This window comes from Sceloporus occidentalis, unplaced genomic scaffold (assembly GCF_023333645.1).
Source record: "Sceloporus occidentalis isolate IW3139 unplaced genomic scaffold, rSceOcc1.0.p SCAF_131, whole genome shotgun sequence".
NCBI classification, from domain to species: Eukaryota; Metazoa; Chordata; class Lepidosauria; order Squamata; family Phrynosomatidae; genus Sceloporus; species Sceloporus occidentalis.
The window spans coordinates 1,643,209-1,664,638 of NW_028317111.1; the positions used below are offsets into that span (position 1 = coordinate 1,643,209).

A 21,430-nucleotide genomic window follows, 5' to 3' on the forward strand; every position below is an offset into this window, starting at 1 on the left:
GACTGCTGCTTGCCCAGTTTTTGCAAGAGCTGAGTGTTTTTAGCAATGCGTATCGCCGGCGCGGACAGAAGGCACACAAACCGATAGAATAAGCACCGGAGGTCACATTAAAATTATAATTTATTAGCAACAGATCAATATCTTTGTCGTGAAGGTCGTTGGTAACATTGAGGATGCAATTGTCTAGGTATTCGTTAAAGCTGAATATTATTCTTTTTGTTATGGTGTTGAATTTGGTACAATTGTATTCATTGGATCAATATATATATATATATAATATATATATATATATATGTATGTATCTATATATATATATATATATAATATATTATATATATATTATATATAATATAAATATATTATATATATATAAATATGATATACTATAAATATATTATATATAATATAAATATATATATTATATATAATATATATAATATAAATATATAATATAAATATGCTCCATTGATGTTTTTTCAATTTTAATTATAAACATCTGTACCAATGATGTTGTAAATACAAGCGGCAATGTGTATGAGACTCATAGCTGCGAACAGTTCCAGATAGTCCCAACAACCAGGCTTATGTCCCTGCTGTCATCTGGCCTGATGAGTACAGGTACTGTGTGCTAGAAGGGGAGAAGATGAGTTATTCTGTGGATGGAGCTTGAGGTGGCATCATGAAGCAGCCCTCTAAGTATGTGTAAACTTGAAATCTATCTATCTATCTATCTACATGCATGGAGCGTCTGCATGGAGCGTCTGCATGGAGCGTCTGCATGGAGTATATGGGCCGGTTGGGGAGATCTGTCCCTGGGAATTATTAGAACTTTAGTAACTCCCTGTACCCTGGATAAGTTGTCTTCTGGAACACAGAGATACAAAGAATTAGATGGGTGATCAAAGCCATTTGGTCCACCTAGTCTGACCATTTTTTTTTCTCTGCTGTCCTTGGTCTTAAGGATCCTCTTATGTATATCCCATGCCTCTTTGGGTCAACCTCCACCACTTCTGCTTGGGAAAAGGATGAGTGCGTCTGGGTGGGGCTTTTGGGTTGAAGGCCTAATGTATTTACCAATTGCACAGCTCTTTTGTAACTCGGAGAATCCACATATAGTTCACATTCTAATTGCCAAGATTTTGTCAAAGATGCAATGGGGTGAGCAGAGCATTAGCGCTAGTTAAATGGATACATTCTTACTTCCATGTTCCAGATCATAAAAACTTGTTCTAGAATCCACAATGCTTGTCTAATGAAATTTAACCGACCATAGAATGCTGTCATCAACACCCTGCACATATGCAGCTTAATGAATACCATTGACGGATAAACCGTTTCCATGTTCATCCATGGACTGTAGCATAAAAAATAAAGGCACTGAGCTACCCTCATGCTAAATTATGTGCCATTATTACTTATGACCTCATTCACAGGCACCTCCATCAGCTTAACACCCATGCATATAGTTTCATTTCTATCCCAATATCTAACACAAATATAATAATTTTACTATACTATACTATTAGCTGGGAACACACACAAAAAAAGTCGACAGAGTAAGCAGCGGCAATAATTTGAGCCTCTAAACTCATCCCGAGAGCATGGACAGTAATTGTAATAACATAAAACATTTGACGGCAGAAAAAAAACATTCGGTCCCATCTAGTCTGCCCATTTTTCCTGATGTAAAAAATCTCAATCACTCCTTGGACTGGTCCCATAGTGAGAATAGCATAATGTCAATGTCATGCATATTTAGATTCCCACGCTGTATTTGCCTCTACCACGTGTGCTGGAAGACTGTCCCAATTATCTACTACTCTCTCAGTAAGTAAGAACTCCCTAACATTACATGTAAGCCTTTAGCCCTCTAGTTTTAGATTATGACCTCTTGTTCTAGCATTTCTCCTTCATCCAAATAAATTTCCCTCCTGTACGTTATTAAATCCTTTTAACTATTTGAATGTTTCTATTGCACCCCCACCCTCTTCTTTCCTCCAAGCCGGACATATTAAGATCCTGTAGCCTTTCCTCATAATTTTTATGGTGCAAACCATTCACTATTTTAGATTCCGTCCTCTGAACTCTCTCCAGAGCGACAATATCGTTCTGATGACGGGGTCTCTAGAACTGTACGCAGCACTCTAGGTGAGGTCTGACTGTAAAGTATCAGAACCTCCTTCTTCCTGCTATTAATGCCGCTGGCCATACACACCAGCACCCCGCGACACTTTTTCTGACACTCTGATTGTCTGCTTACATTTAATCATTGGAAATGTAACTCTCTTCCGTGGTCCCCGACAGAATAGGGTCCCCAATGCTATATGCTGCTTTGGGATTTTTTGTGTGCCATTCTTGTTAACATAGAATATGTTATGGTGGAACTATTTGCCAATGAATGCGTATTCACAGAAAACACATAAAACTGTAGAATATGTATTAGTAATCAGCCAGAAAACTAAATCTTAGATTTAGGAGCCATATGCCTGTCCCATGCATGTTTAAATTCCCTCACTCTATTAACCTCTACCACTTCTGTTGGGAGGCTGTTCCACTTATCTACCACTTTCCTCCTTACATTCCATCTAAGCCTCTGACTCTCTAGTGTTAGATTATGACCTCCTATTCTAGCATTTCTGATCCTTTGAAATAAACTTCCCTCCTGTACTTTGTTAAATCAATTAAAGTATTTAAATGTTTCTATCCCATCCCCCTCTCTCTCCTCTCCTCCAAGCCGGACATATTGAGATCAGTTAGTCTTTCCTGATAAGTTTTATCCTTATCCTAATGTCATGGCACGTTGGCTGTAGCAGGTTAGATGATTGATCATGACAGGGTTAATTTAGCTAGGGGGAAGAGTGCACCGCCAGTGCCCCCTACTGCCTGTACATAATCATGGGCAGATGCCTTCTGACAGAACTCAGCCAGAATAAGACCATATAGGAAAAAAGTTTTACTAGTAAACATTAATTCACATGTAAACTTTTTTTTAAAATGTTATAAAAACTATGATTGAGAAAAATGCATTTATTTTTTATTTCCGAACCTGCCCCCTAGTTATGCACATCTGCCCCAGGCTTGCCGCTTTGCCCCCCAGATTTGCCTTATACCCCCTATATGCCACTTTGCCCTAGAAATGCCTTATACCCCCCTATATGCCACTCTGCCCTAGATATGCCACTCTGCCCCCCCTCAGAATTACCAATGCATCCCCAGACTTGTCTCCTGTGCTCCAGACTCCCTGGTGTCTAGTGGGGGCAGCCAGTGAACATCTGTAAGATGCGCGTAGACAACCTCTGGTTGTGCTTGATACTTCCGCCGGGGCCTCTATGGTGGAGCACAGGAAGGTCATGTCACGACGGGCAGCAGCGGAGGATGTCTACGCGCATCGCACAGACGTTCACCGGCTGCCAGGGAGGAAGATCCAGGTCCCCTGCAGCGCTGCGGGGGATCTGGATCTTAGTCTTATAGTCAGACCTCTATTTGAGGTGGGATTCTAAGACAACCTCGAATATAAGACCAGGGGGTCTTAAAACCCTGTCTTATATTCAAGCAAATACGGTATAATATGAAATCGGAATTTGAAAGTTTCTTGATTTTTTTTTTTTTTAAATTAGAAAAATAAGTGAAAAATTTGGAAATTCTATGAGTTTAATACACTGCTTCTAAAATACGCTACCATTCTAAAAGCAACAAAAAGTAATGCAGAAATCATCTCAAGAAATATTTTTTTTTACAATAAAAAGTCAAGAAAATCAGTTTTTTTAAAACTGTAAGTGATGCCCCTACCTAGCTAATTGCTTTGTTATTAGGAAGGTTGCTTGTTTCCCTGAGAGCAGAATGTAATTAACTTTTGTTTATCCCTGTATCTCTCTTTTTTTTTTTTATTTGCCCTCGAGGACGTAATTATTTTCATTGTTGTAAGAAGATGGTGGCCGAGCATTAGGAATAATTAGAGCAGATGGCAGGAAAAAACAAAAAAAAAATAATTCACAATGTATTTTGTTATAAAAATAAAAGGGCCCCTCTTTTCCTGATATTAATGTACATGTGAGGTTTGGAACAGAGCGCGAGACAGCTTAGACCACACATTCCATCACTGAAATGAAGTGTTTGGAGTCACAGGTCCTTAAGACGGGAGAAATATACATCGCATTCCATCACATGAAATGTTAACCTTGTCATACTTTGGGAATCCGAACAGAAACACTTATTTTGTATTAGCCGGTTAAATGGCAATCTGTCAACGGCGTATAAGTGCTACCTCGTGAGTGTTACCGTAGCGTTTTTTTTTGCTCGCGACGCAAACCCAGCTTGTTGCCAGTCAAGCAAAGAATGAATTCTCGTCGAGACAAGTTGCAGCCTTAATCATTATTACTTAACCTTTCCGAGGCAGGTGTACAGGGCCACTTCTGTAGGGGGGGGGCTCTCGTCATTTTCAATACACTGGAAATGTTCAGTTATATGGAAAGGAGTATTTTTATAAAAAAAAAAATATATATATATATATATTATTTTAATTAATCTCCATTGCATATTTAACTGCAAACAACTGTCATGTCAGCTGAAGTTCCCGAGATGGGCTGAATAATATTATTATTATTTGATTTATATAGTGCCAGCATATTCTCCAGCACTGTCCGATATGGAAAGAGAACATAAGAAGTAGGGCTTCACATTCACAGGTGGAGAGGTCCCTGCTTATAATCTAAACAGGGGGTACCTTACACGGGACAAACATAGCTCCCAGTAGTCCAAGTGGCCAAAGAGAGATAATTTTGTTTTAGTGGTAAAGCACGGTGGATAAACGCAGAAACTCTCTGGGTTTGACCTGGAGTCTTCGAGTGAAGTGCTGCTTTCACCAAACCTCCAGGTCACTCTCCTCTTTTTCCGGGGCTGGGGAACGGCGTTTCACCATGTCCACCACACGCTCGATTCTCCTCCCAATTCCAACCCATTCAACATCATATGGGGCTAGCCCCCCCTCATCCACACCCCTGGAGCAGTTCCAGGCAAATGGCTAGCCCTGATCCTTCACAAAGCCACTTCCTTGGAAGAGGAGACGCTCCAAGGTATGCTGATAACTCCAGGGCAGAGGCACCTGGAACATGAATTTAGCCAAGGTCTTCTCCTAATCATTTTGTTCTCCCATGAGAAACTAGCGTAACTGGAAACGTGTTGGGTTTGACATGGAGTCGTCGGATGAAGTGCTACTTATCCAGGTCAGTATGCTCAGTCTCAGTTCAGGAGAGCACTGTTTGGCCATGGCCGCTCCCTGTCCAGGTTGTCCCATCTACTCCTTGCCAACTTCATGCTCTTTAAAGGATAACTGGGGCTAAGACCCCATTAGCATCCACGACCCTGTGAAAGCAGGTATGAAAACTGCTTATGTGTATTTTTTTAGGTTGATCATCACATTAATATGTTTAAAAAGTTGCAATGTTTTGTTTTATGAGTTTGATACTTTGAACCAATAAAGAAGACAATCAAAGAATAATATCAAGCTTGGTTCGAGGAAGACACTTTAAAAGAGAAATTTCCCTATAAAAAGAGCATTTGGCAGATGTGCTGGTGAAAAATGATACCAATTACATTAAGCAAAATGCCACCTAACAGTTCATAATTTCTCGCTATTTCTGAGTCTTCTGTGCCGCTTCAGTACGCGCTTGTTCTTGTTCTTAAGAGTCTAAGATTTGTCTAGAAGTAACGTAAACACATTCACAGGTCCCCCCACCCCAACAAATTTACCCCACTTTTTAACTCTCTTGAGGAGGCCTGAAGTCCTCAATGGGATATGGGAGTCAAAAGGTCCACCATGGCTATCCACCATCTGATGTGAAGAGAATGAACCAGGTGCTCCAAAAGGTAGGGCCACACTGGAATGGAAACTTCTTCTTCTTCTGGGACCCCTTCCTTTCCTCCCTATCTGGTGAAAACCAAAGGAGAGCTGGATGTTCTGGTGGAAATCTTCAAGGGCAGTGTCCAAAAAGCACAAACCAACCCCACCCCACCCCACCCCAAAAAGGCCTTCTGTGGCAGTTTCACAGCGGCAGCGCATGCAGTTTTGCAAATATACTGGCTATAGCTATCTCACTAAGAGAATATTGGGTGTTTGTGGAAGCCGTTGACTGCATAGTGAAGGAGACCGATTCAATATGCTTATTGTGGGTCAAAAGTGATAGAAGCCCCCCCACTGCACAGAGCTCGGCTGGAGTTGTTCCTATCCGGTGATGAATAGTTCTGAGATAAGAACACTCAGCTCATGCACTATGTTATGCTTGAATCTAAAACAGCAGGTATGATAGAGACCGACGTGTCCATATTGACATAAGTGTATTTTATTTTGCAGAAAATGTGTTTCTGCAAAATATAGAATTTAGAATATAAATTCTATATGGAAAATACAGGATTCTTGTAAATCCGATCAGTTGACACTTAATTGATTTATTTACAGAACTATAACTACTTTATTACATTAATAATCAGTGTATTTTATTACACTGAACATGTAGCACATCATCAATGGCGCCATCTGCTGGCCAAGCGGGTGATGTACACAGCACTTACCACAATGCAAAAAAAATGCAAAAAAAATCACTTCATGGCATTTTTTATTCACTAGTCTCAGCCTTTTTTTAAGCTTATTGACTGATTTTTTTTATGATGCAAACCAAAAAAAGGGTGTTTTTTTTGTCTGTTTCGGCATTGTGCGCATGCGACCATTATGTTTTTATTGAAATATTTTATTCAGATTTTTGAATGATCAAAATGATCATGGTGGAGTCGGATCTCTGTGAGATTTGGCATTGTTGGCGGGGGATAATGTGGTCCCCTTTGGATGCCCCCCCCTTCCCCAGACAACTCCAGTCTGCATAGAAGGACCAAGAAGATCCAACCCTCTTGCAGACCAGGGAGAGAAGGACTTTGGGGAGTCCGACCTCTGACTCGGAGAACCGGTGCTCATCAGGAACCTCAATTGACACTTTGTTACTGTTCGCCTTTTGTTTTCTTTGTTTACACCGAAGCACTGAACCTTGGGGCTTCTAAAATATTTGCTTTTTTGCATTGGCTACCCCCCTGAATGTTGAAAAGAATAAGTAAATGAAGTCGGCCCTGTCAGAGGCCGTGCACCTTGGTGATGTGTGAGACTGACATTTCATGTGAGCTCCCCTTTGAGAGATCAGTGCTGGCCAAAAATAGTAATTATTTCCCCAGGACTTCATAAAAATGCCAGTATTGCACAGTTTTACAAACTTGGAAAGTATGAGGAATACTGTTGGAGGTCATTGTGTTTTAAGAACATAGTGGGCATTCATAGTGGGTCGGGTTGGAGAAGTGGATCATGTTTTTTGTTTTTTTATATATAACTATAGTATTTACACATTTTCCCCATTATTTCATATGATCGCATGGAATGAGACTGCTGTGCTGCTGTACTACATCCTGCTACCTGGGTTTTGGGACACTACAATAAAGACTAAAATTGTACCAGATGAGTAAAGAGCGGCCTTGGTGGCTACATACCTCCCAAGTGTCCCTCTTCACAAGGTACAGTCCTTCTTTTGGCCCTGATGCCCCTCTTTCCTCCCCTAATGTCCCTCTTTTTCTAGGCACTTTTTATAAATAATCATCAATAGGTCCCAACAGTATATAAAAAGTCTTGATAAAGCCCTGCCCCTAGCCACGCCTCTAACCACGCCCATTAAAACAAAAGCATCCGTCTTTGGCCCCTTGAAATGTTAGGAGGTATGAATTTGCGATACAGGCAGCCTCTTGCGCATGGAGAGGCTCCTTGTGTGCTATTCCCAGTCTCATTCCATCATGATCGCACCTATACTGTGTATAATATCTAAAATATACATATATTAGATCGCCCATTCTTCATCAATCTGGAATATGTTTGTGCTTCATTATGTAAACCAAAGATAATAGTTATAGAAATTATATTTAATGGGGGGGGGGGGGCAGGAAGCATGCCCGTTCATAATCTCTGGATTAGCAGTTACAAGACAATGTTGTAAATATGGTCATTCATCCTAATTTATATATATGCTAAGCATTAAAAAGAATAGAAAATCTAAAAGTTTTGGTTAAGATGATGTTTTGGTTTTAAAAAAAAAATAAATAGCAAAAAACATCGAATGATATCTCTTCTGACACAAGGTGCTTTATGATGTCATATCCCGGCGCTCTGCAGCAAGGATGGCGCTCGTGGAGGGGACCAAATCCATAATCATTTGGATAAAACACTTTGCTTCTATGTATTATTGTTATTATTATGATAATTATTAATTCACGCAGCACCTCTTACAGTACCTATACAGAGTCTATACTAAAGAGGGTCCTGCTCGATAGCTGCGCATGATCGCTTTCCTTAATAAATCAAGGAACAAAGGGTTAAATTATAATTACTAAATACTCATTCCAAAGCAGAGGTCAGTCTTCAATCAGCCCATCACAGAAGGTTGCTAACTTTTTTTCCGGTTAAATATCAGTATTAAAACTTCCAACTATATTGAATATACTGTGAGTTTTTCATTGATATGTTTTTATTATTTAGTGTATGATTTATGCCCCTTATAATTAAAGGGTTCTTTTCTTTCCTGTGAGATACGACTGCATTAAAACATTTATTACGTTCCTTTTGTCTGTTTTTTTCTTTTTTTTTTCCAGGGAATAATCGGGTTATGTTTCTGCAGTCTGTGGTCCGAGAATTCCAGCTGGCCTTCTGGTCATCCACCATTAGATGGCGACAAAGTCACAGTGGATACCGGTCATACGCTACTTCTAGATACTAAGACCAGTCTACTCACGCTGCTGCACGTTAAAGGTTCGGCTTCGATTGCTTTCCTTTAAAATCTACAGATAAATATACCGTATTTGCTCGATTATAAGACAACCCTGATTATAAGTCGACCCCCCAAATCTGAATATTAATTTAGGAAAAAAAGAAAAAGCCTGAATATAAGACGACCCTATAGGAAAAAAGTTTTACCAGTAAATGTTAATTCATCTAAACTATTTTTTTTTTTAATAAAAGCTATGATTGAGAAAAATATTTTGGTTTTATTTCCTTCTATTTTCCAACCTGCCCCCCCAGTTATGCACATCTGCCCCAGAAATGCCTTATACCCCCTATATGCCACTGTGCCCCATGATATGCCTTTTAACCCTCTAAATGCCACTGTGCCCCATGATATGCCTTTTAACCCTATATGCCACTGTGCCCCATGATATGCCTTTTGACCCCTATGTGCCACTCTGCCTCCAGAAATGCCTTATACCCCTATATGCCACTCTGGCATTTAGAGGGTTAAAAGGCATATTATGGGGAAGAGTGGCATATAGGGAGGTTTAAGGCATTCAGGAGGCAGAGTGGCGTATAGAGGGTTAAAAAGGCATTTCTGGAGGCAGAGTGGCATTAAGGGGGTTAAAAGGCATTTCACAGAGCACTCTGCCTCCAGAAATTCCTTATGCCCCCCATTTAACACGCCCCCCCCCAAACTTACCGGTGTTTCTGACTTCCCTGTCATGTACCCGGGGCAGCGTGTAGATCCTACGCACTTACGCTGCAGCCGGAAGGAGGCGTGGCTAGCAATGGGGGTTGTCTGCGTCCATCGCGCAGACCTTCCCCGACTGATCTGATCTCTGATAGCTGGAGAAGATGGACGCAGACAACCCCCGCTTCTAGCCACGCCTCCTTCCTGCTGCAGCGGAAGTTGTCTACGCGAATCGCGTAGACATCTACACGCTGCCCCAGCTACACACCGGGGACTCAGAAGTACCGGTAAGTGGGGCGGGGTAGTGGAGACAGGAGGATCCAGGTCCCCTGCAGCTGCGGGGGATCTGGATCTTAGTCATCTCGTAGTCAGACCTATTTGAGCATTTGCTCTGAAAAAAACCTCTTCTTATAATCGAGCAAATACGGTAATTGTTGGGATGTTATTAAAGGTTCCGTCCCACTAAGGCATGGCAATAACTGAACCTCCTACCATGTAAGCAAATAAACCGTAGCAGGTCGGACTTATTCTTTTTTCCCCCCGGAATGTTCAAATGCCTAAAACAGAACATTTTTAAGAAGCTTCTTTGGTTCCTGTGGTAAAAACATATCGCTGATTGTTTGTGTTTCACATGACAATTATGTGTTCCCAGGAAAAAAAAAAGATGTATTTGGCCTTTTACTTGAGTAAAGAATTATTTCTAGGAAGGGTTTCTATGTATTGTAAAAAAATATATTTTTTCACATATTTTGCAATAGTGTAGCCCTTTCAGTGGCACATAAGAAATATTATAACGATAAAAAAGTAAAAAAAAAAAAAATTAATTTACTTTAGAGTGTTAAAGACATCACACCCTGTCATATACCGTCCCTTGTGTGAAAGAATAAACTTCCTAATATCCAGTATCCAGAAATCTCTTAGGGTCTAATATATTAACATGAATGACCCCCAGAGAAAGAGAAATAAAAACGCATTTACATATATGCAAAATAAATAATCAAAGTAAAGAAATAGAACCAACATTTCAATCACATAATTTCAAATCATTACTACTAGAAAGAAAAATTGTATTTTGTATTAAAAATGGTATTGTGCAAAACTTTGGGATCACTCAGCTGTTTTCATGGAAAACAAGGAAATTTCTAGCTGTAACATAAGTGCAACAGAGTTTTCTAACGATCAATTATCCTTTTAAACTTAAACTTGGATCTGTGAACACAACGTGCCATTGGAACACAGGAGTGATGGGAGTGATAAAGGAATAATGGGAGTGATAAAGGAATAATGGGAGTGATAAAGGGGCTCCGTGCGCCTATGAAGATATTATATATAAAAAATCAGCAAAAAAAAAAAAAAGCTTTTGGCCCATAGGGCAAGTCCAGCCTAGCCAGCCTAATGGCCCAATGCTTACTCTGCTCACATTTATACCAAACGGATACACGGTAAACGCATAAAAAGAGCACAGAAAGGAACCAGTTATGATGTAATGCTTCCCGATGTCTTTGTTACTTTCCATCCCTCCTGGCTCTTTGTGGAACTGCATGTAAAACACATATGAAAACATTAAGGTGGTGGCCCAAAATAAAGAAATCAAAGCAACCCATGGGATACCCCCCCATGCTTGCCTTGCCAGCCCTCCCCTGGTTACTGTTATTTATCCATCACGTTGTCCCATTGTTTCTGCGGATTGCAACAGTGAGAAAAATCTTGGAACATTTTTAAAAGGAATAAAAAATCACCTGCTGCTTGGAAAGTGCAAAGCGTGTCTTATGGATCTGTCTGTGTGAGGATCTATAATAACAATAATAATAAAATAATAATAATAATAAAAATAAATAATACCAACAAAAATAATAATAAAATAATAATAAATAAATAATAATACCAACAAAAATAATAACAGAAATAATAATACTAATACTAAAAACAACAAAAATAATAACAATAATAATAATAAAATAATAATAAAAATAAAAATAAATAATACCAACAAAAATAATAACAGAAATAATAATAATAAATAAATAATAATACCAACAAAAATAATAACAGAAATAATAAAAATAATAATACTAATACTAAAAACAACAACAACAACAAAAAAAATAATAATAAAATAATAACAATAATAATACTAATACTAAAACAACAAAAATAATAATAACAATAATAAAAATACAAATAACAACAAACATAATAGTAATAATAATAACAAAATAATAAAAATAATAATAATAATTCAGACATCTTACTACATCTTCACTGAGGACTCATCTTGCTAGTAGGGTTCTCTTCTCGTTTAAAAGAAGATATAATTGCTGAGAAAACATTTTTTCTGAGCTACATATCATTATGAGCAGCTGCAGACATACCCACCATGTACCCTGTTTCCCGTGGGGAAGTCACGATTTACCACCATGTGCTGGTTGGGAAAGCAGCTTATAATTTCCGAAGCACAGGCTGCTTTCTCGGTATTCCGTGGGAATTGCTAATGTTTTTAACATCAGGAGAAACCAAAGGTGTTTAAAATGTCAGCGGCACTTTAATGATAGAGTCACATAATACTATACAACACTCATAAATAATTACATTAATAAACGTTTAACTCTTCCGATCCCAGAAGTTAGTCGTTCCCCTCGAAGGTTTCATAATTAAACCCACAGAATGTCACGTTGAATGAAAGACTTATTTATATACAATACACTAATATACTTGCCCTGCAGTTTAATTAATAGGGCTTTAACCCTTTCAGTCCTTAAAGTTCCACACTACTTTTAAGCTTAAGTGGATACGGCCATAGAATATTTTTTTTTATCAATTGATCAACAGTTAAAGTGATTCTGTCTTTTAAAAAAATCTTATTGTCTACACTAGCATTGACATAATAAACCTTTAACCCCATATTAACCAAGTGTTCAATGGGCTCCACTTTCATCAAACCGTTCTCTGCAAATTGGGCCTTTGTTATTTTACTTTTTCTTTATATCTAAACAATCCACACTTAAGTGACACATATCCAATCCTGCTAGGTACCTCACCCCTTGTTTCATAAAGGCATTTGCTATTATATACAGGCACATGAGACCTTATCCCTTATACAGGGGAATGTTATACATACAGTATATATATATATCTGAGAACTCTGCAGGTTTGACCTGGAGTCTCTGGGTCACTTTGCTCTTTCTCTGGGCAAAGTGGAATATATATACGGTATATATAGGGCCATGATCAGAAGTCTTGGAGCCCAGCACAGACTTAAAGTCTAGGCCCCCATGTTGGTGTGGAAGAACTTGACCTCAACCCCATTGAACACCTTTGGGATGAACCGGAACGGAGATTGCGAGCCGGGCGTCTCATTCAACACCAGTGCCGGACCTCACAAACGCTCTACTGGATGAATGGGGAAGAATTCCCACAGAAAATCTCCCAAATCTTGTGGAAATCCTTCCCAGAAGAGTGGAAGCTGTTATATCGGCAAAGGGGGGACCAACTGCATATTAATGTCTATGTATTCAGCATGTGATGTCATCAAAGTCCCTGTTGGTGGAATGGTCAGGTGTCCCAATACTTTTGTCCATATAGTCTATATGTAACAGTGTAACTAATCTCTTCGCTCTATAATTTGAATCAATTAGCTAAAGAAACGCTCCAGAAACGGGTTCGTCACACGGGGCATCCGTATTTTCACAATTACAGGCAGTTCTCACTAACGTTCTATTTATTGATATACGGAGAACAATCGCTTGTTTATTGTGGGAAGAGATCATCTCGGCCCCGTTTTCGATGCCAATTCCCAGCTTCATTTTTTATTTTTTTTTTACAAGCTTCTCCCTCTCCTAATTAGCACGCATTATGAAACATATTCCAATGTTTACTAAAGCATTTTGTGTCATAACTAACGATTCATGAAGAAATCTAATTTAGCAAGATGTACTGGAGTGGTGATACAGTGACACATTTGCTTAACTGGCTCCGGCTCTCTCCGTTATTTAATCATTGTTTCCTCCATTTAAAATATGTTAAGCAGGTTTCCAATTTGCTGCGGAAATCCATAATCTAGTTAACGCCATTCCAATAATGTACAAAGATCGCAAAGACAATCCCGTGTTATCGCTGATTTTAATTGATGAGCATATCATTCATTTGTTTTTTTAACGCATAATCAGTAATTGTTATATAGTATGCTGTCAAAATATACAATAAAAGGGAGAATTAAAAAAAGAATTAACCCCATCCATTTTTTATATTTCTTTTGTGGCGTGATGCACATACTATAATTTATATAAATATATTTAATTATTTAATATATTATCATATTAATATATTATTATATTAATATATTATTATATTTATATGTTATATATTATTATATTACATATTGTTATATTTATATATTACATATTATTATATTTATATATTATATTATATATTATTATGATATAATATATAGATTATTATTATATATATTATATTCATTATAAACTGTTGGGAATAATGAGGAGAACTACTTGACTACTTTTTTAGTTGACTATTCATTTTAGAGGGGGCACTATTTGCTTTTAGTGGGGGGAGGTGCGGGTCACATGCAGGCTTTTCGATTCTTGAGATATCTGATGCCTTTTAAAAAACTAATAAAAATTAAATAAAACCTATGTAATTTTATTGTGGGTTGATACTAGATGGTCAGAAACTTTAGGATGCAGGAGGTGGTAAATAAGTGGAACAACTTCCCAGCAGAAGTGGTAGAAGCTAATTGACTTAATGGGATTTAATATAGAGGATCAGACCCTTTTGGCCCATCTAGTCTGCCCGTTTTACCTGTTGTATAGAGTCAGACCTTGCTTAGTCCTTGGTGTCATTCAGGAGCCTTATGCCTATTCCCATGCATGCATTAGCCTCTACCACATTGGCAGGGAGGCTCTTCCATGTATCTGCAACCATTTCGGTAAAGTAAAAGTCTAAGAGAAGACCAAAGTCTTTAAAGCAGGAGTAGCAGGTAGACTAAATGGCTGAACGGTTCTCATCGGCCGTCAAATTCAACGTTTCTGTGGAGTAGGAATCGCGGATTGTGGCTCCGTTCCACGGAATTAGCCGTGTTTATTTTCTTGTAGGAAGCTGACGATAACAATAGCTGATTGATTTTTTTATAAAATTATCTGAGGTTGCTTGTAGGACATCGCTTGATTTCTCACAAAGCCACGGCAAACAATTCAGGGGTCACCGACAAACGCTCCGGGCGTGTTTGGTTTTTGGCTTTTAGAAAAGGGTCAAGTCCTTCTAGAAGAGGAAGGATATGTCTTTTTGTAACGTTTCAGCCCTGTATATTTATTTTAAACGCAAGGATTATATCTTCAGAACGCAAACGCTTAGACATCTTACGTTACCCTTTGTGTTGTTTTGTGAAAAATGATACGTTAATTTAGATATGAATACCCGAAGCTAATGCAATCTGTCATTCCGCTCAGCCACGTCTTGGCAAAAGCATCTTGTTCGGTTTCCCTGTCAAAATTATTTGTATGGTTGATGCGACTTATTTATTAATCTTGGTTTTTAGGATTTAAATATGTGAAGAATTTGAGAATGCGTTCTACACACGGCCGTTAAAATGATTGTTAACCGTTTATGATCGTCTGCGCTACTGCGATCTCCTTAACAATTGAGAAAGACATTTCATCAAAGTACTTGTCTGCCTTTTAATTTTCAGTGTTTGATCCTGGGGACGTAATGGGTTAATATATATAAACTACCGTTCAAAAGTTTGGGGTCACTTAGCTTTTTTTTCATGGAAAACAAGGAAATTTCTGGCTGTAACATAATTGCAAAAAGGGTTTCTAACGATCAATGAGCCTTTTAAACTTAATCTTGGATCAGCGAACGCAACGTGCCATTGGAACACAGGAGTGATGGGAGTGATAAAGGGCCATTGTAACACAGGAGTGATGGGAGTGATAAAGGGCCTTTGGAACACAGGAGTGATGGGAGTGATAAAGGAGTGATGGGAGTGATAAAGGGCCATTGGAACACAGGAGTGATGGGCGTGATAAAGGGCCATTGGAACACAGGAGTGATGGGAGTGGTAAAGGAGTGATGAGAATGATGGGAGTGATAAACGGCCTCTGTATGCCTATAAAGAGATTTCCAGCTACAAAAGTCATTTACAACATTAACCCCGCCTGCGCTGGATTCCTGATCCATTTCCTGTTATTTTAATGGATAAAATTTGCTTTCTAAGCAACCCCATGGTAGTGTATATGTTTATAAGTATATATATATATATATATTCCAACTCATTCTCGATCCTAATTTGTATACTTTTACCGTACTGAGTTTTAAAACTAAATTAGCATTTTTATTACAGATTACAGAATTGTTATGTGGTCTTCAAAGTACTTAACCGTACCGTTTTTCTGTTACTTGTTACTAATACTGCTAACGTTTCTCTCTATCTCTTCTCAAAATAAACTAAAATATTAACATTTAATTTCCAAGGACCTGCGCAAAGTAGAGAACAGTATTGTCCGCTGGCAATTTTCTCTTCTCATATTAATATTAATTTATATTACGGCGCCTTAACTTAAAATAGCACACACATGCCCTTTTGTGAGTATAATCTATGATGTTAGCGTGCGTCACTGTGTTCTAAGCTCCTGTAACATTCGTAAACTGTGCAATATTGTGTATTTAGTGTATTTTTACGTTCATTAATAGCAGAAAATAATACTGTTTCATCAGCGGCAGACAAGCCTTTTACAGCCTAGGGCATAAGCCCAAACAGGGGCCCGTTTATCCCAAAAATATATCTCACATGTAGGTTAGACCTTCCCGATAAACTAGGCCCGTGCATCACACATTAGCCGTCATGAAACAAACTGCCTATAAAGCCAATGGCAGAAACATAATAAAACAAACAAACAAAAACAAGTCAACATAAAACAAAAAATATATATAATTTGCTTAGAAATCCTTTCTAAAGACTCAATATTTTATGCTATTCTCCTGTGCTCAGATTAGTGCCTTTTAGGGGTTAATTGTCCCCCAAATTGAAGCCCTATCCTCAAGTTTCTTGCCTTGGTTGGAGAACTTATGGCAGGGAAACAATGGTGATTAGAGCTCCTATGGACGAAGATCCTTGTTTTGGGAGCTAAAATTACGGTGAACCTGAGTGCAGCTTTGGTTCATTGGAGCCCAACTGGTGAATTCAACGAGGGAAAAACTGTTCTGAACTCTCTGTACAACGGAGTTTGGTTCAAAATGATACTATCCATGAATCGATTTACTGCAGCTGTCAAGCATAATTCTTGGGTTACATTTGGAAATTAAGAGGGTCCAAGGTTTTGGTGGCAAGTTCTGGTTCAACTAGTTTGCCGTAGTGTCTTACTAGCTACATGAAAATGATCACTGCAGAGTGGGTGGAATTGGAAAAAACTCAGAAGACTATAATAACTATAGACAATGTTTAATGCTCTGCCGACCTGGAGTCGAGAGACTGCCACGGTGGTCTTCTCTTATAATATATACAGTTCCCTAAGGTTCACCCCATGGGTATTACCGGTATTCTGCAACTTAGCTTCAACACTAAATGAATATTAAAATTGTTGGGGACCCGTAATGAGACACAACCAAATGGTAAAGGCCAACAGTAATCACAGGAACAGGCTGACTTCGGACAAGAGCGGGGATCTATCTTTGGTGACCCAAGAGAATTTCTGTAGGACTTCCTTCCACCAGGAAGTTTGCCATGTTCTCCATGATGGAGTAGAGTTATGATGCCTTCTACTCCCCACCAGGACTGAGCTCCAAAAGTAATTCGCATATAATTGGCATGTGTAGGAACCTCAACATCATAGATGGTTCAGTGAGTATGACAGGACCCCCCCCCCCCAATAACCACAAACACTTTATGGAAGGTAGGCAGGAGGTTCATGAGATTTGTTAATTAAAAATATTTTCTTTTTGAAAGCGCCAATATGCTGTTAGTCTTTCCCGTTAACGTGTTTGTGGATTTTTCTTCCTCGCTAGTATAACTAGCAGGCATCCTTGTAAATGCTTGTTTCGTGGAAATGCTTTATTGATTATAAAACACAAATGTTTTCATAACTTGATTGCCCATCGAGTGTCAATAAATCACTCATCGGTTCACCCAGAATGAGTTTCTCCTGTAACAGGAACTGGCAATATTATTTATGAGATATTTTATAAGCTGCTGGAAAAAGTCCCGTCTGCAGAACAACATGCGGTTTCATGGTTTCGGCTACACAGTCAAGCCATAACTGTATGAAACAAAATTAATCTTAGGCTATCCTCAAAAGCACAAATATATATAATATAAAATACAATAACATCATATATTTACTGAACTATAGATTTTTTTTATTATTGCACTCTAAATGTCAACATATGTAAGAATATTTAATATGTAAATATATACTTTCCAAATATCCATTAGGTAGAATGAGCATTGGGAACCTCCAAGCCTTCAAAATAAATAAAATAACCAAACAAAATCTGTTGTTATAGCTGGGATTGGTGGAGTGTTTGGAAGTGGACATCTGGCCCAGTGTAGGTCCATTCTGTATCTTGACACTAACATTCCAAAGCAGAATGTTGGTCTTGCAAAGCTCACCACCTATTGGTTGAACACAGGGACGTCTCAGCCAATAGCTTGTTCTGCATCTCAACATCCACTGTCGAGAACGCTTAGGAGGAAGCTCTCTGCTTCCCCGTCAGCCAACAATTTCTCTGGTCCACCGTCAAACCACCATCTCTTAGCTGCCCTGTAACCCCATTCATTGCCTATTTAAGAACAGTGCTCCTCAGCCCTCTCTTCAAGGCAGTCCAGGATTTAGGTGTTACTCAGGTGTGTTTAAGGTGTTTTTGTTTTTTAATTTGGCCAACACCTTAGACACACACCTGAGTAATACCTAAATCCTGGACTGTTAGGTGTGCCTTGAGTAGAGGGTTGAGGAGCACTGCTTTAGATGTCCAAAAATCCCTGATAGTATTGTAATTGACACATATAACACATGGTAGAGGCTACACACTTGGGCTTCATTAACAAGACCCCACACTTTAGTGACTTGCAATTGCCCAGGCTGGGACATGGGATGTAATATTTGGGTCTTCTGAGAAGAGTTCAGCTGTTTTCTTCAGCTCAAAAAACCCTACCATGGAGTGTGTCTGGGTCTAAGCTGAAGTTCAGCACCCCCCTATAACTGTACCAAGGGTTCAGTTTGGAGAATGTCTGAGATTACCATTTTTAGAATACAATTGCAGTTCTATAGAACAGGTCTACTTATTTAAATGAATTACCCATTTTGAAAAAATCTCAAATATAATATTCAAAATACAATAAGAATGTCTTATATATGTAAACAAAATGGCCTGTATATATGTTTTTTCTAAAAAAACCAACAATATTCCACAGTATTTATTTATAGATTATTTAAAAGCAATTATATAATTACAATAAATGCAGTATAAATGAATGATTAGTGTATAATATAAACAAGATTGTAAATAGTGGCTCCCATATCAGTACATGTTATAATAAAGAAAAAAAATGTTAAATGTAAATATATATGTAAAGCTTGTATCGGTTCATCATATCCGTCAATCTGTCAATTCTAATTCTGCCTTACCCTTTAAGTACATGCATTTTGCAGCATAAATTCTTGGTACTATAAAAATAAAACAGAATAGTACTATTTTTTTAAAAAACTTTCAAGCCATTTTCTTTCAGGTATAATAAAGCAATACCTATTATTGATATACTTGTTATATGTTGTGTGTTAAAAACTATAATAAAAAATATTTTCATTAACTTAGTGGCATAAAATTAATTAAAACCATCTTGTTTTAGCATATATTTGCAGTATACAAAGCACACGAGTTCATATAAATTGTAAAAGTATTATTTATCTTCTCTTTCAGGTGGAAAATTAATATTTGTAGGGTCAGAACCAGTGCACCTCCGCGCTCACTATATTATTATATCACACGGTGGATTAATTCAAGCGGGGACACAGACTGAACCATTTACTGGCAAAGCTCAAATTACTCTGTATGGAAGCTCATTTTCCCCTCCGTTATATCCTTATGGGGTTAAATTTCTTGCAGTCCGGAATGGAACACTTTCATTACATGGTAAGTACACGCAACGGGGGTTAACAGAACCGGTCAGTACGAGAATCTCTACATGTCAATCAATACATAGCCTCACATATCTATCTATAAGCAACACATAATTCTTATGATAATATATAAATATTAATGCAATATTAATGTTAACAATAAGAATGTTAACTGGACATTAATCACTGAATATATGTATATCAGTAGGCTTCTCCAGATATGATGTGCTCCAGCTATCCCAGTTCACAAACAGTGATATATTCTGACCTAAGTTGACTAGTTCTAGGGACACCAGATCTATGGGTGGGCAGCCCCAAGACCACTTTACCATTGACCAATCACGTTTATGGGTAATTGGCCTCCTTAGTGCACCATAGCTCTTTATGGCTTCCTTGGGATAATCCAAAATTTCCCCCAAAAACATTCAAAAGTGTACTACGGAGGTTCATGTGGTCTAAACGGTCTAAACGAGGACTGGGTAGGTCTGGTGGGGGCGGATGGCTGCATCGCGATAGGTCTTGCTCAAGAGAATGGTCAGGGTTCTAATGGATTCCCCTAGCGTAAACTCCTTGGGTCATCAGTAAGCAACCAATGCGCTGGTTCCTTACCGACTAGATTCATTCATTGAACCCATGTGCCAATACCAAACAGGAACATCTTTCATGAGTAAAGCAAACTAGGGCTGCAACTAACGATTATTTTCATAAAAATGAATGTAAATTTTTCATTTATTTAAAATAATTTAATAAACAAATGATGTTAAATACAAATAGCAGAATAAAAAAACTTTGATAAAATGCATTTCTTGTCTTTATTTCCCAACCAGCCCCCCCAATTAATGCACATTTGAGCCCAGACATGCCACGCTGCCTCCCAGACATGCCACTCCACGCTGCCTCCCACATATGCCACTGTGCCTGATACGCCTTATACCCCCTGATACACCACTCCATCCTCCCCAGACATGCCACACTGCCTCCCAGACATGCCACACTGCCCTCCCCACATATGCCACTCCACTTTACCTCCAGATATGCCAATGTGGCCCCAGATATGCTTATACACCACTCCGTCCTCCCCAGACATGCCACACTGTCCTCCCCACATATGCCTTATATACCGTATATGCCTTATACCCCCAGATATGTCTCTCCATCCTCCCCAGATATGCCTTATACCCCCCAGATATCTCATAGTGCCCTCGTAGATTCACAGACCCATTCGCAGCTGACACCATACTTTTATAAATAAGCAAAGGGTTAATCTTCACTGCCCCCAGGATTTAGATTCCCCTTAGTTTGCCCCCCTTTATCTCTAACTGCACCTTAAGTTAACTTTATTAAATTAATTAAATTAACCCTCAATCCTCATCATTAAATTAACCCTAAACACCCCATTAACCATAACTACCCCTAAATTAACTCTAAATACCCCATCAACCACAGCATCCCCTAAATTAACCCTAAAGACCCCATCAACAACAGCCCCTAAATTAACCCTAAACACAGCATTAACCACAACTGCCTCAAATTAACCCCAAACACCCCATTAACCATAGCTGCCCCTAAATTAACCCTAAACACTCCATTAACCATAGCTGCCCCTAAATTAACCCTAAACACCCCATTAACCATAACTGCCCCTAAATTAACCCTATACACCCCATTAACTATAACTTCCCCTAAATTAACCCCCACCTCCCCTAACTTTCAGCAGCCCAATGTCACACGCGCCGCGGCTCCTACCTCTGACGCCAGGGCTGCCTCGCCTGGTCCCGACTCCTCCGTCGCTGCGGTACC

The 21,430-nt window shown here is 38.7% G+C and overlaps 1 protein-coding gene across 1 annotated transcript in view; it reads left to right on the forward strand.

The window, feature by feature from the left end:
- Positions 1-21,430, forward strand: part of PKHD1 (PKHD1 ciliary IPT domain containing fibrocystin/polyductin) — a 168,111-nt gene that overhangs the window by 54,685 nt on the left and 91,996 nt on the right. The window contains exons 33-34 of the mRNA XM_089499223.1: positions 8,674-8,830; positions 19,431-19,643. Coding sequence (XP_089355349.1) covers positions 8,674-8,830; positions 19,431-19,643 — 370 coding nt within the window. The remainder of the gene's footprint in view (positions 1-8,673; positions 8,831-19,430; positions 19,644-21,430) is intronic.